General features: G+C 39.1%; 1 protein-coding gene across 5 annotated transcripts in view; it reads left to right on the top strand.

Moving 5' to 3' along the window:
• Positions 1 to 15,801, top strand: part of Oatp26f (Organic anion transporting polypeptide 26F) — an 87,430-nt gene that overhangs the window by 65,933 nt on the left and 5,696 nt on the right. For 4 of the 5 annotated variants that reach the window (XM_076829664.1, XM_076829668.1, XM_076829666.1 and 1 more), the window contains 5 exons: positions 11,892 to 12,013; positions 12,099 to 12,362; positions 12,704 to 12,905; positions 13,002 to 13,155; positions 14,366 to 14,742. In XM_076829664.1, the coding sequence (XP_076685779.1) occupies positions 11,892 to 12,013; positions 12,099 to 12,362; positions 12,704 to 12,905; positions 13,002 to 13,155; positions 14,366 to 14,742 (1,119 nt within the window). Of the gene's footprint in view, positions 1 to 11,891; positions 12,014 to 12,098; positions 12,363 to 12,703; positions 12,906 to 13,001; positions 13,156 to 14,365; positions 14,769 to 14,960; positions 15,166 to 15,801 lie in introns of those variants that run through there. The other variant, XM_076829667.1, reaches the window with a different exon arrangement.

Raw genomic sequence — 15,801 nt, 5'->3', positions numbered from 1 at the left:
CGGGTATTCACAGGCTGCACGTTCTAATATGGATGCGGAACTCGCCAATACTAGTCTCATATTTTCCACTACTTTAAGGTTACACACAAGACACTTCGATAACTTAAAATTAGTATTTCAGATATATATTCATTTGGAACAGAAATACAGAAAAGAAAATAAACGAGTCGTGAATATGTCTGCAATACTAAGTAGTTGCGGGCCACAGAGGTATATCAGGTAAAAAAGCCCTTGGATTTCAAACTTTAACATACTTCAGGTAAAACAAAATCGGTTCCGCGCACTCGCGTAACATCCTTTATCGCTCAAAAACTGACGGATCCATATCTATAACGCGATAAGTAAAGGTAAAAAACACTTAAGGGACAACATACACCTAGGAACAGAGAAACTAGGGTGAACTTTCATAACTTTTTTCATTGAAAATATGTTTCAATTTAAAAATCTCTATATGCATCTTAAAATACATACTTCAATGTAATAATTATTGTGTAAATTTAATTAGAAAACTAAGAAGACTGAATATGTAATAGTGTTTTTGTCAAAATGGTATTTTAAAAAACGGAAACGGTAATAGTTCTCGAGAACTAGTGGGCGGATTCAGTTGAAATTTAGAACAGAGGTTTTTGACAGAATTGTACAGCTTTTCTCGTAGCATTTTTTTAACGTCGTCGTTCATTTTGTATCAATTCAAAAAGGACGATTTTTTACTGCAAAAAATCAGACATATGTATTCAAATGGCCGGCATTTTGCGAAAGATTGATATTTTTAAAATTGGCTACCATAAAACCTAGATTCTTTTATGTATTTTAAGAGATTTTTCGTTCCGGATATAAACTATCGGAGATATTTTGATTACCGCGGAAGCTGTTCTAAAAATCTGCCTAACGGAAATTGCTGTTACATATTCAATCTTCTTAGTAATCTTAGTTTACGAATTAAATTTACACAATCGTTGCATTAAAGTACCTACGTATGTATTTGAGATGCATATAAAGATGTTTAAATTAAACAATATTTTCAATGAAAATAAAATTGTCAAAGTTCACCCTGGTTTTTCTAGTCCTAATTATAAGTATACAGGGTGAGTCTAAAATATTTTCTTTGCGTTTAATGATACGAGAAAATGTCTAAGAAAAAATCTGTTTGCTTCGGAGGGACAATTATTGTGACGGAGAAGATTTTTTTCTGAAGGTCACATTTTCAAAAATTCCAGGGTCATCAATGTTGACTCACCCTGTATGTTGCCTCTTAATTCGACAGGTGTCTCAACTTCTTCATTGTAACATTTCCCATTCCATTTGCATGAAAAGAAACGCCAGGTGGTTTACAAAATCTTCGACCGGGCGTCTTCGACGCAGAGCGTCTGCCCCGTTGAAAATATCCCGAAGGACCATCAGAGCGTATAATGGGCCGCGATTAATAGTGCATGTAACCCTCGTGGATGTAGCATATACAGACGCCCCCTCCCCCATGGGGAAAATGTCAAGCGGTGAACCAATGTTTGACGATGACGCCGATGTTACCCTTCAAAACTGTCACTTCATCCCCACCCTCCGACACTTAGAGCACAATCAAGTTCCATTTGTCTACTCGCCTCCCCGCGGAGCAACCCCCAGGCTCCTTCGTTGAGTCACTCCGCCGCGATGCACGTGAGAATCGAATTATTCGTTTGTCGCGCTGATTACAACCCACCCCCACCCCCTTTTTGCCTCGATTTTTTTTAATCCTTTCCTTCTCTGCCCGCGGAGATGTGCACCGTTGAATATCCACGGGTAAATCGAGCTGTCGGCCGTGCAAAGTATCTCTGGCATCCGTTCTATCCTTTCGAATCTTTAAAACGGCGCGCTATCGATTCTCCCCGCTGTTTATTCGACTACTCGCGTGCTCTTTTTGTTGCTGCTTTGGTACAGTGGTGGTCAAAAGAAAGTTTCAAGCTCGTATTTTTTTGTGCGCATGAATCTTAATACTACTTAGCGCTTCTGTGTTGCTTTGGTGTGAATGGTGTACAGGGTGGGCCGATAAGATTTATCTACTTAAATATTTCCGGCACCATGGAAGTAAGAGAAGAATTTTGAGAATAAAAATTGTTGATTTGTCTCTTACTTTCATGATTTCGGGGGGGATTCGAGGTGGTGAACCTTATTGGTTCACTCTGTACAGTGGAGAGCCTCTCGAATGTAGGATGTAAACTTCAGGGTGTAATTCTTTTCAATGGAACTATCTCCTTTCTGTCACCGGCCACAGATTACGCTTTCTTTTTTGGCTGTGAACGCGCGACTCGACTGTTTTGTGTGCGTTTGCGCGCACGGCGTTGATGAATGAAGGAGACGATTTTCTGGATTTCGTGGGGTGCAGGGATAAAATGGGGGTTGATGTAAATGTGAGGGTGATCTTTTTCGTGATTATGGTTTGCGTGTTGATTTTGTGAATGGGGCGCGACGATGTTTCTGGTGTATTCTTACACAACGACTTGTGATTACAGTACCCACTTTCTTGTTTCTTTTAGTGTATGTTACATGTAGATGGAATTTTAGTAGAATTTCTGTAGATAGATAGAAACTATTCGCGAGCTCATAGTTTTCGTGTCAGAATATAATAATAATGAATTTAAAGTATCTAGGTCAGATAACTTATTTAAAATTATCAGGTTGGCAGAAAAGTAATGTGGGATTTTTTAGTCATTTCTTTTTAATACCCATCCGAAATTTTACCAAACAACGTATTCACCATTTTGATCCACAATCCGGATCTTCTCATCAAATATTAAGTGGGAAATCTTTTTTGTTGTTTGCGCCATGTTTTCCACTTCGTGGAAATGAAAAAGCAGAATAATTGCTCGGAGGTACACTTTCCATCACTCATTTTCAAAACAAGGTCAATTCAAGAAAATTTAACCAATCGGAATGATTTCATTTTGCAACTGCGCGTTGAAGCGTCAGCTTTTATATGGAATTTGTGCATATTTCACAGGTTCGGAACAGCGCTTTGCTTTGAAACAAAAAATCCCTCTACTCCAGAAATCCGACATTACTTTTCGGCCTATAATTTATAATTTATCTTCAAGCATTTACCTATTTATAATTCTGTTTCAAAAGTCTTCTATTTCACGATTTCACACCGATATTCCATCACGCAGTGTTTAATTTTCCCGCGCACTTCTAAAGTGGATCCAAACATGATATTGTAATTCTTCGCCAAATTTCATCCCCTTTTCCTATTACATAGCGGTCAGCCATGAAGCAATTTTCGATAAAACGTCAGCGGCGTCAAATTTTTCGGAATAATGGCCTTTTTGCGAACGCGCATTTTTCCTGCGATTAATAAATCAGGCCCAGGCTGTCTCCTTTAAAGCCCGCGAAGCCAAGGAATTATTATGGTAACAGCCTACGTCATGAAAGACAAAAGGTAAGAAGGGTGCGGCGGAGGAGCAAGAAGTGGTCCGAAGGAGACTGAAATTAAAAGTCGAAAGGACCTCCCTTCACATTTCACGCTTAACTGCGCCACAGTTGCGGGGGCGTCGCATGGGTGTCAGTGCATTCAGAGTTCTCGCAACTTTCCCATGAAAATATCTTCGGAACACAATCCCCTAAACGAGTTAATATTTGCTGTCGCAAACACCACATATGGAGCATTTGAAAATGTTTGGAAATGCTTTTGCATGGCTACAGTAGAGGTAAAAAGAAAGCTTAGACTGTGCATGCTAGTAGAAGTAAGACAGTTTCATTAGAAAGAAATATATATTTAAATTTATATCCCCCAATTTGGGGATGCCACCATAATATGAAAAGTTAATTACACAGATATATAAAAATATGTGATTTAATTTTTTTTTAGCACCAATTCTTTCCACTGGAACTTTCACATTTCTGTTAATGTTCAGAGTTTAAATTTAGTTTCGACCACCACTGTATAAAGAAATATACAAAAAAAAATTAAAGTGAACTGATTTTGTGTAACTTGATCAATAATGCACTAAAAGATAAAAAATAGCTCTTTTCTTACAAGAAAATTGTAGTACACTACAATTTCGATGGTGATATGTGACTTTGAATAAAATTGTGATGCACGATATTTCATAACAGGATATGAGTCGTTTTAATATAGAATCAAGCGATAAAGTGGTTGAAAGGTAAAAAAAAAAAATTAAATTAATTAATTTATGGGCGCCCCACGATTTTATTTAAAGTCACATATCACCATTGAACTTGCAGTACAAGGAAATAATTATTTTTTACTTTTTAGTGCATTATTTGATCAAGTTAAATAAAATCGTTTCACTTAAAAAGTTTTCTTACATATTCTTGAATTTTTATTTTTTAGTGTCTGCGTTTTGCAACCAATTTTTTTCTTATGAATTCTCCATCGAAATATCCTTTAGTAAATAATTAGCACTGTATTTAGGTATAGGGGAGACCGGTGCAAAATCGGGACATTAAGGTTGAAGTCTCATAACTTTGACATTATTAAGTAAAAAATAAATTACAATTGGGATTCATTAGAATAAACTCATCTTTAAATAATAGTACATATCCTTTTTTTTTTTAATAGAAGGAAAAATACAAAAAAATAATGATTTAAAATATGATCTGTTTTTACGATTTTACCCCATGGCCTGGGTAAAACCGGATAACATACTAGATACTGGTCCTAGCACCTATAACAACGGAACACATCCAATCCTTCAGTCCCCCAAACAGTTAGAACATAAATGCAAATCTCTTTACCGTTTTCATCACCACTTTCATCATTATCCTTCAGTACTTTGTTTAATTTTGTGGTTTTCCAGGTTTTCCTTCTTTTCAGTTGTGGTTCTTTATTATGATTTGGTTTTAAATTTGATAACTTCCTCTTTTTCATTTCTTTATTATACACATTTTGTCCAAAACCAGGTATCCAGTTTTACCCCGTACGGTTTTGCCCCAGCATACAATTTTGTAAATATTACGAATTATCAACATCACCATGGCGAAGTAAAAACAAATCATTTAATTATTTACACTTTAATATGCAACAATTAACATAATTCACACAAACAAGTATCTACCTCAACACTGTCAAAAGTGTTTGAGGTTTCTTAAATTATCGAAAATTAGATCAGAGCCTTCAGAAACACACAATACGATATAACCTTAATAATCACGCTTGTAACACGGTCATCTTTTGTTAACAAAATAATGCACGTCGCGAGAATATGTCGCTGCAACGACGCGGCAAAATTTAAGGCAGTTTAGGAAATAATAACACGTCCCGGCTTTACCCAGGTACCCGGTTTTGTCCGAATTTCCCCTATACACGAACATTCACAAATTACAATTAACTTCTATTTTCAATAAATCGCGATTAATTTTCGCCAAATTACAATTATTTTTTCCATTTTTAAGTCGATTGGATTTGCGGAATTGGATTGAAATTGTAGAAGATGCGATTTTTCACCCCTTCGGGGGTGAGTTTTTCCCACTTTTATGTTATCATCGTAACTACACACCCCTGCAGTTTCAAATCGATTGGATTTGTGGAAGCGAGTTAAAATTGAGTTGCAAGGTTTTAACCAAACAAGCGGACAGATAGCAAGCAAACAGAGAGAAGAGTTAAATAAAACTTTTAATAAAAACAACCACCTTTCCATTTTCAGTGCACTGAGCACCCAGAAAAGGATTGCTCCCATTTCAAAGGTTTCCGTCGGAAGATTAATTTGATCTTCTGTGATTTTGAGTACGGGCGAGTGGATTGGCATTTAAGAGTTCGTAGCTGAGCATCGTTTAAAGATCAATTGTGACAGAGGTGGCGTCGCAAAAACAGGCGGGGAGGAGGGCTGAACGGTGACTCCTTGTCAGCTTAGCAAATGCAGTTAAGTCCGCTAAGGGATGATCGCGGAGTTAGTCAGCCGTTTCCGGGTGATCAATCACCCTTACGTAGTCTGCTTTCACCGCGAAAAAAAATGACCTACGCCCACCGGCTGGGGCAAACGTAATATCAATGAAAAAAAAAAGACTGGTTACGTAAAGCCTCTGCTAGGAATATACCTTCGTCGATCGATAAAACATCCTTCCACGTCGTTTCGAATCGATTGCGCGTGAAACGTTATGCACTGTCGCTCGGAGTGACTGCTAAACTTGATATTAACATCAAAAAGTGTTATGAAATAGGATTTATGTCAGAGGATTTAAAGGACTTGGATCCGCGATTTTCATTACAACTTTTTCTACATTTAATTTTATTTAACATTTCATATCGAACTTCCATATCCACATTCTTGTGCAAATTATTCTATGGCTCATTGAACAGCTTAATCTAATTCCACGTGCTCGAATTCTTCATTTGGGTAAGAAGAACATCACCCTTCCCTAATTTTTGCAATATGCAACGAAATTGAACCAAGACTACCGTGCCAAACGTCAACTATCCCTCTCAAATCACTCGTAACACTACCACTTCAACCCCCGTTTCACCATTCCCCAAGAAACCCCGCAGTAATCCATCCCCCTATAGAAATCCAACTTACGAAGCAGACTGACCTCGTTTCAACAATTTTCCTGCAAGGGAAACCAAAAGACGAACATTCCCGTTCACCTCGATTGATAATGTAGGGGAGACTGGGGCTAGATGTTACAGGGGCAGGTTGTTATAAAGCAGTTTAAATTTTTTTCGCTTGGGCTATCACTTCGACGATGAAGTGGCTGATGTGTTTCAACCATACATACCATCAAGGACCCAGTTCCTGATCAGAACCCAATTCCTGATCAGCTTAGAAAAATAAACCAATTATTAAGCTTATTACGATACAAATTTATTCTGACAAATTACTAAATAATTATGAAGTATTTTGAAATTTATACGCAAAATTTGATAGCTCGTAGTAAAACGTGCGAAGGTGATCAGAAACTGCTCCCTTTGCATTTTTCACTTTCGAAGTTAAATTGTAAAATAATTATTATTATGTATGCACTTTTTTTAATACCAAATTAAAGATAAAACATAGATTTACTGATATAAAGAAAATCTTTTAAATTTGGATAAGTTCTCCCTTTACGCGTTTAAAAACCCGCGGTGGTTACTCTTAAGTGATCAGGAACTGGGTCCTTGACGGTAGTTGCGTATGTTGTTTGTTTGTAGTCGGTTCACGCGTTGTCAGTTTATTACAACTTTTTGTGTTTTCGGTACTAATAGTAACTTTTCTCTTTCTACTTCAATGTTTTCTACCGAGCAGACAGATAAGTGTATGTAAATTAATATTAGCACGTTTGAATCAGTGCTCCTTTAGCTACAGATTCGTACCAAGGAGATAAGAATACACCGAACTGGTATGAACTTACAGCTTTTTATACACAATGGTGTCAACTGGGGCAAGTTGTTACACAAGACAAGGGGCATGTTAGAGAAATCTAACATCGTAATGATTATGACATCGGATGATTATTGATTATTCTGGTAAAACAGAGAAACATAATTATTATTCCTCCAATAATAGAGATAAAAATTATAAATAAATAGATTGATAATCCTGTAGTAACGAATAAAAATGTTAGATTTATAACTGAGTATAAAACTAGAAGCAAGATTATTATTAATGGATGAATAAAGTTTATTGGAATTGATATAATAGTAATTATTATTATTGAAAGAGCTATGAGGACACATAATATTTTTAAGCTGATAGATGTTGTCATAAACAAAAAGTAGTTTAAACTAAAACTTTAATTCTGGGTATTAATGATATCTTTATAAGATTTTTTTGAATTTTGCCTATAAGAATTTTGTATCTATAATTAATTTACAAGATTAAAGTTTTTAATTTAAACTATACAGATTATTATTGGTGATTTTATTTATTTAGATATATTTAATTTTTTTAGGTTACTGATTTTCTCGTCAGTAAAGAGAAGGCAGATGAGAAATAAAATCACCACAAATAATAGACACGAGTCCCCGTATGAAACGGACGACGATAATTAGTGCAACTGATTTCAGTAGTTTTTTATTATTTTTAGAATAAATTTTTTATTGTATATTTATTGTAATAGATTCTTACCATTAATAAATTTACTTTCGTCCAAGAAAACATAATTATGTTGCTCACAATAAGCCTCGTTTCGTAAAATTTAATCCTGTAACAACTCGCCCCGTATTGCGTAACAACTACCCCTACTCGGAGCACGTTGATACAACATGTCTCGACCTTCAAATTGGCTTGTTTCGAAGTCATGGTTTTCGTTTAATTACACGCGATAGCGGTCATCGGCAGAGGAAAGAACGTACTTTAAGCGAGAGTCATTTATATTATTGAATACGGAATGCAAACAAAATAAAAAATAAAAAAACTGAAAAATGTAACAACTAGCCCCAGTCTCCCCTAACCCCGGGTGCAAACCAAAGTTTAATTCAAAATTTGATGGCGTTTGACATCCCACAATATGGTGATAAAGAATTTACAAAGCAGGGTGGTGGAGATAAATTTGGTAAGAATTAATATTTTTCCAAAATTCTTTATCACCGTGTAGAATATCAAAAACCAAAACACTTTAAATGAAACTTTTTCTTGTATCTTTTACGTTTTCGCAGATACTTTTTTTTTGGGGGGGGGGGGGGGGATTCACTGTCGAAAGAAGAAATGGTTACGTTATTAGCAACCCTTGAACGACATTTCTGCAAAGTTTCCAAATTTTTGTGAATTCCCAAGTTGCCAGACATCCCTGGTGAGTAGATTGTATATGCGGCGCGTTTAATTTCGCAGGCAAATGAAAAGTTCCCGCGGCGGCGGCAGATGCTGTTTCAGCCAGCTTGTCCGGGACCTGAGATCCTCACCTTCGAGTACTTTTCTCGTTTCCCCGAGCCTTCCATCGCCGAGTTTTCCAGCCGCGAATAGCTTCGCGCCGCGAACTGCTCCACTTCGACGGCGGTCGACATCGTCGTCTTCCCGCGCCGTTGTAACCCCATATTGCCGGACTTTCCTCCCGCCAAATTATCGAGCTACCCTTCGAGGCTACTTCCGGCCGCCATATTGGCGTGGGACGCGTGTAAAAAGAGGGCCCCTTCGGGTGTACTCCAGGGCTGAAAATTAGTCGGAAAAGTTGCACAAGCTTCGCCGGATGGGAATTTCTGACCGAGTGCAATTAAAAAAAGAGAAGGGAAGTGGTGGGAGGGAGTCGCTTGGTGGAGCGGCGGAAGTTGCCACGGGAAAAGCAGTTCTGGCCTACTCACCGCGCAGAGGGATGAACTGCCCGCCACTGTTTCGGGATAATTGCATTTTTCCCGTTTAAATCCACCTCTCTCTCTCTCTTTCCTTTTATTTACGCGCAATATACGCCCCACTTTGTCTAACTTCCGTTTAATATCTAGCCGCGCGTTAGAGAGTTTAAAAAGTATGAAGAAAAATCGCTTGGATAGTAGTTTTAATATCACGGTGCATTCTGTTCGCTCTCCTTCGAACAGCTATTAAATAAACCGAGGGAAGCTTTGTGGATGCAACGTTGCTCGCGCATTTGTTCGCAGAAGACTGTCGTGTTCATTCGACCGCATTCTGCGCGTAGCCTTATTTTTCGTACGACAATTGTGGATCGAGTGATGTCATGTTGGACGTTAAGAAGTAAAAGCAACACAGGGTAAAGAGTAGAATGATTGGCCACATAAATATCGAGTGACGGTAACATGTATAGGAAAAAGTTGTTCAGAATCTTGTCCCCGACAAGATATCGAAATTTCGTCAAAATCGGTGAGGATTACCAATTATTTTCGCCCGTGGTATTTTTAAGTCCACCATCGCTAGGCGACAATTTAATTTGCACGAAAGGAGGACAACCGTATTGAAAATAGTCCGGACGAACTGGGGCTTTTGGTACGAAATATCGATCGCGGCACATCGTCCTGCATAAATCTAATAAAAGATCGGAATAAGTATCCAGCATTCGCGTGAATTGCAATCAATCTTGCGCGCTGCTCGAGACTAAGATTTTAGATTGCAAATGTAACGTCCTCGATCTACGTCTCGGGTATCTTCAAGGGAAGTTTCCTCGAGACCGTATTTCCAGACGTTTTTCATCTAATTAGATCGTTTTCCATTATTAAAACTATATACCAGAGAAATATTACCAGAAAATACAGTAAAATCTATTATTATTATTATATATATATATAATAATAATAATAATAATAATAATAGATTTGATATATATATATATATATATATATATATATATATATATATACATATGAACATCATTATTGTTCATCACGGATTACAATCTACTCCCTCTCTACCATACCTATGTAACTTCCTTATTGCTATCCTCACTTCAACCCTATGCTATACTTATTATTCTACACTTAACCTGTCTTATTTGTTATCTCCTACTCACTATTATCTTTTTACGGTTTACTACCCTACCTTATATCTAGTGTTTCTCCCCAAGAATGTCTCGAGAAAAAATAAAGTTGTTGATTTCTCATTTTACGAGAGATTTCTCAAGAATTTTTTCGAGAAGTATCCTATTAAATTTGTAAAGTACAAAATAGAAGATTAAAAGAAATTTTGATTATAGACATCAACAGTGTAGGATGCGAGCGAGAGAGAGAGAGAGAGAGAGAGAGAGAGAGAGAGAGAGAGAGAGTGTGTGTGTATGTGTAAAAGAGCGAATGAGTGCGTTGTTTTGATGCTGGCGATTTCGACGTGATTTTTGTGTCGATCTAGGGAAATCTAATACGGGAGAAGAATACAATCCTTCAAGATCAATTATATTTGTCTAAAATAGAAAGCTTAAAGGAATTGGAATCTGGTGATACTGATAAATATCGGACTGTCGCTCAAGCTTGAACGTTTTCGAGAAAACTGGCAAAAATACAGTAAACTTGGAAGAACTGAGGAAAGCGTTGTTTACAATTAACCCTACGTTTCCGGTTGCTAATGATTTTATGACAAACACACGAACTCTAATGGCCAACTCAAGATTAGATCTATTATATTTTTTTAAAAAACTAATTTAAAAAAAACGAAATTTTAAAGCAAAAATAAATATATGTAAATTTGTTAATCTTTTTTAATTATCAATTTTTATTTCTTTGATATATACATAATATTAAAATAATCAAACATCCAGTTCTTATTTAATCTACCTGCTCTCCCTCATCCCTTATCCCCACTCTTCTCTCCCCTCCCTTCTCATTTTCAGCCCCAAAATCTACTATTACTATTAATCGTCTTTATTACTTTATACTCTATAAGAATATAGGTACATGAAAAATCGGTAATACTTTATAGACAACAATGTATAGCTCATTAGAGTAAATGGCGTGACTGCAGCGTAACCACTGTAAAGCCAAGAATCCACCTGGAAGCTAATAAGCTATGCTATGCTCTGCTATGTTTGACTATGCTATGCTGCCTTGTAAAAAAATTAGCTTCAATACATACTTATGGAGTCGTTTCCACCACAAGCTAAACTAAGCTGTGCCATGCTATGCTTTGTTTTAAAAAAACAGTTTCAATACCTCCTTTTCCACCAAAAGCTACGTTCCTGTGCTCTGCTTATTCGGGTTAACTCGACGTAGCACAAGATTTGCCCCGTGAGCGATTTTTCGGAAACATAGCAAGGCATAGCACAAAAACGTAGCTTTTGGTGAAGAAGGATGTATTAAACGGCACAGCTTAGCTGAGCTTACGGTGCAAACGGTTCCGTAAGAATGTATTGAAGCTAATTTTTTAAAACGTAGCATAGCGCAGCCAAACATAGCATCGCATAGCTTAGCTTAGCTTAGCTTCCCGGTGGATTCCCGGCTTCAACAAGCTTACCCGTAAAGCTAAACCTAAACGAAACAGAAGCTAAGAAAACCAATTTAAAAACTTGACGACCTTCCAAGCGACTCTTAATAACCACCAACAAAAATAAATTTCCAGAATCGGTTTGACACCGGACAGCAACGTGTGGGTGGGGGCCTGGTGGATAGGCTTTCTAGGAGCAGCTGTCATCTCGTTCATAATCGCTATACCGATACTGGCGTTCCCAGCAGCACTGCCTGGTATTTGTCACCACGTTAAAACATCTTACGAAAGAAAGCACCCCTTTTCCCGCAGCCTTTGACAACCAACGGCTTGTTCCGCCAGGTTCGGAGGAGCTGGCGAAGGAGAGGGTGTCAGAGGCGCACGAGAAGCCGAAGCAATCGGCTACAAGCGACACGGGGGAGGCGTTCTCGAAAATCCGCGAGCTGCCACGTGCCCTGACCGATCTGCTGGGCAACCCGGGATTTTTCATGCTGAACCTGGCAGGTGCCAGTGAAGGATTGCTGATCGCTGGCTTCGCCGCGTTCCTCCCGAAGCTGATCGAAAATCAATTCAACGTCAGTGCTAGCTCGGCCGCGCTGCTAATGGGTGAATAATACCGAAACTTTCCGTTATAATCAATCAAACGACTGCCTCTTGTGGCGCGTGTAATCGATGACAATTTTTTTCCCGCCCCTTCTTTTTTCCCCCGGTTAAATACCGAAACTATTTTTCCAGGGAAAAAATATGGACGGAACGATACGTTACCGTCGCGAGGGCCCTGTAATGCCGTAAATCGTTCCCCGCGCTTTTATACTCGTCCCGCGGATTATTTACGATTGACGAACATGTGCGGCGTAATTTCGCGAGATTTCCCAAGCTCCGCCTGTGCGCGACGCATAATGACACTTTTTCAGGCTTTTCCATTTTGTGTCTCTTTTTTTCGTCAGGTCTGGTTACGGTTCCGGCTGGCGGTGGTGGTACATTTCTCGGTGGTTATCTCATAAAACGATTTAATTTGCCCTGCTCGGGAATCCTGAAGTTCTGCCTGCTGGCAACTGCCTCGTGCATCGCTTTCACCCTGTGCTTCGTCCTGAATTGCCCGAACTTGAGCTTCGCTGGCGTCACGGTCCCCTATTCTGACCAGACAAGGTACGCGCTTGTTTGTCGGGCTGAATCTCTGCTGCTGGAACGGAACCCTGCAGGCTTCAGACAGGTGGTTGGTGTCATTGATGAATTCGATGTTAGTTCCAGGAAATCCTTCTCGCTGGACGACGCGTGCAATAATGGCTGTGGTTGCTCGAGATCCGAGTTCAATCCAATATGTGGGGTCGATGGGATCACGTATTACTCGCCCTGTCACGCGGGGTGTTATCAACAGACGCAGATACACGATGTCGAAGTCAGTACTATTTTTTCGCCTCCTTTCGCGCTGACGTTATATCCGCGCTCTGGTTCTTGGAACGATACGTTTAATCGCAATGGCGGCTGCCACTGATAACTTCGTGAAAGCTGTTGATTATTGCAAGCTAGGGTTTCAATGGTAGAAACTAAAACGGGAGCAAAGGCTATCAATTTTTAACACTTGTTTCGAGAAACATGGCTGTTAGGTACATCGATTACTCATTAGGGGATATTTTTAACCGAGCTTTGCCCCCATTTTAAATATTTCTCTGTTTCTTATATGCTCTCTATCTAAATATACAGATCTTTCGCTTAATAGAGTACATTACAATGAAGAGAGGAAATTTAGATTTAGAATCCTCGGAAGAGGGAAATATCGTTTAAAGTGATATTTAATTTCCCAATTTTCCTCGATGTTACTTCCAGCAATGGTGTTCCCTATTGGTGTACTACCTCTATTCAGTTAACACAAAGTGTTCGTAGAAACGTTAAGGGGAGGTTCCGGTCTAGAAAGATCGAAAATTGATTTGTTTTCATTTCATTTTTTAAATGTTCGACCTTTTAAGCATGTGCTTAACACGATTTTTTTTTAAATTCGAAAAAATCCTGAAGTTATAGGCATTGTTTCGAAACAGTGTTTTTCAAACTGGTGGGACAAATTTCTCGAAAAGTTAGTAACCGAGTCGATTGAAACTTTTTTATTTTGATGAATATAGTTTTTTGCAGGGGGCAAGCCTCTAACGTTTGAAAATTTGTATTTTATAAAGCCGTTGAAAGGATGAAAATTCATAGGGAAAAAGTTTCGAAGCTTTCAAGCTTTGATTGTTGTTACTTTGTTAAAAAATATAATTTTTGTAATTTTTAAAGGTTTGCCCCCTATGAAATTCCATGCCCCTTAATAATCTGGGATTGTTTTTTATTTCACATTAATTGTTTAGGTGCTACACGTCACACCGTTTTGGATGATTTTTTTTTACGCCTTGACATCAACGAGTCACCCAGTGCGATTTGCAATGATTAATTAGATAGAAAAAAATATGTGTCTACAGTTTAAGACATCCTTAATACAACGCAAAGAGTTCCATTAAATTATCTGTGGCAGTTTGCCTGTAATTAATTCCTAAAGATCACCTATTTTTGCGAGCACTAGACCGGAACATCCCCTTAATGTACCTTTTAATTAACCACATATGATTTTTATTTTGCAGGTGTATTCAGAGTGCACTTGCATACGTGCGCCAGCAATGAATTTAACCAGCGGGAACGACGTGGTCAGCTACGAGGCGATAAACACTACCTGCAACACAGCCTGCTCTTACCTGTGGCCCTTCATCGTCCTCGCTTTCTGTAACATGTTCATAACGTTCCTATGCACGATGCCCGCGCTTTCGGCGACGCTGCGTGTTGTTCGAGACGACCAGAGATCGTTCGCCTTAGGGATACAGTGGATCAAAGTGAGGATCCTGGGCACCATACCAGCGCCTATGGTGTTTGGTGCTCTCATAGACGACACCTGCATTTTGTGGAACGAAACGTGCGAGGGCAGAGGGGCCTGCCTCGTTTACGACAATTTGTATATGAGCAGGTGCGAATGCTTATTAATAATTTGTAGTAGGCAACCGGCATTTAGGCAACGGCCTATGGTGTGCGATGAGGTGGCGTCCATTTATGAGGAGTTCGGAGGACAGGGACCGCGGAGAGTCGGCGTAGCCGTGGTGGCAAACGCGACTGATCAGCACGCGGACGGCTCGGGTTCGATTCTCGGCGCCGTAGCTCTCTTTTTCCGACTCCTACAAATTTAAGTAGAACTCTGTGGTAAAAGATGGGTGGTCTTGGGAAGAAATGCACATGGCCCCAAAGGCCTAGAGTTTGTTTGAAACTGTGATTTGAGTCTTCATTGAGATGAGTCTAGGCTATTTTAGCGTTAGTGAATCTACCACTTCTGGATTATGGTACTGCTTTAGTGATGCAAGAATGAGTATACTAGAAGCTACTAATTATGTTCTCACTGAAGAATGCACCGGGGGAATTAGAACTATCATGGAAACACATCTCTAATTCTAGAACAGTGTTTACTGTGAGAGATCAGCATATACCTACTAGAACTCAATACCACAGTCACTGGGTAGTAATATTATTTACACTCGTTAGTTATAATAGTCAACATAACACGATTTAAAAGTAAATTAAGAATACTCTAAAAGCGCATAAAAGTCCTACTGGGATCAAGAAAGTCACGAGCCTTCAGTACCACAATTTAACTGCCAAGCCTTATATTACATTAAAATAATTGCAATTACCATATCAACGAGCCAATAATTATCACATCAAAGTGACCTTAGCACCATCAATATCTCACTCAAGTTATGCTCAAAGCTCAATCTCTGTGGGATCAGGAACCCGCATGCCATAAGAATAAGAGGGAGCCCGGATTAATTGTAGGAGTCCGCGCTAGCCGTGGTGGCTAAAGGTGAAGTTCCGCGGCGCGCGGCTCGGCGAGCTTGGCGCGAGGACTTACCGAGTCCCGCGCCGTGGGAGCGCTCATGGCTCACCGACTCGCGCTCGCCAAGCCGACTCGCCGAGCCACGCGCCGTGGAACTTCACCTTAAGGGGTTATGCCTAGTCAGACGGTCGAAAAGAGGCG

This window comes from Andrena cerasifolii, chromosome 16 (genome assembly GCF_050908995.1).
Source record: "Andrena cerasifolii isolate SP2316 chromosome 16, iyAndCera1_principal, whole genome shotgun sequence".
In the NCBI taxonomy this organism is placed as follows: Eukaryota; Metazoa; Arthropoda; class Insecta; order Hymenoptera; family Andrenidae; genus Andrena; species Andrena cerasifolii.
The sequence above is the reverse complement of the archived record's forward strand: the minus strand, read 5'-3'. Positions and strand labels throughout refer to the sequence as shown.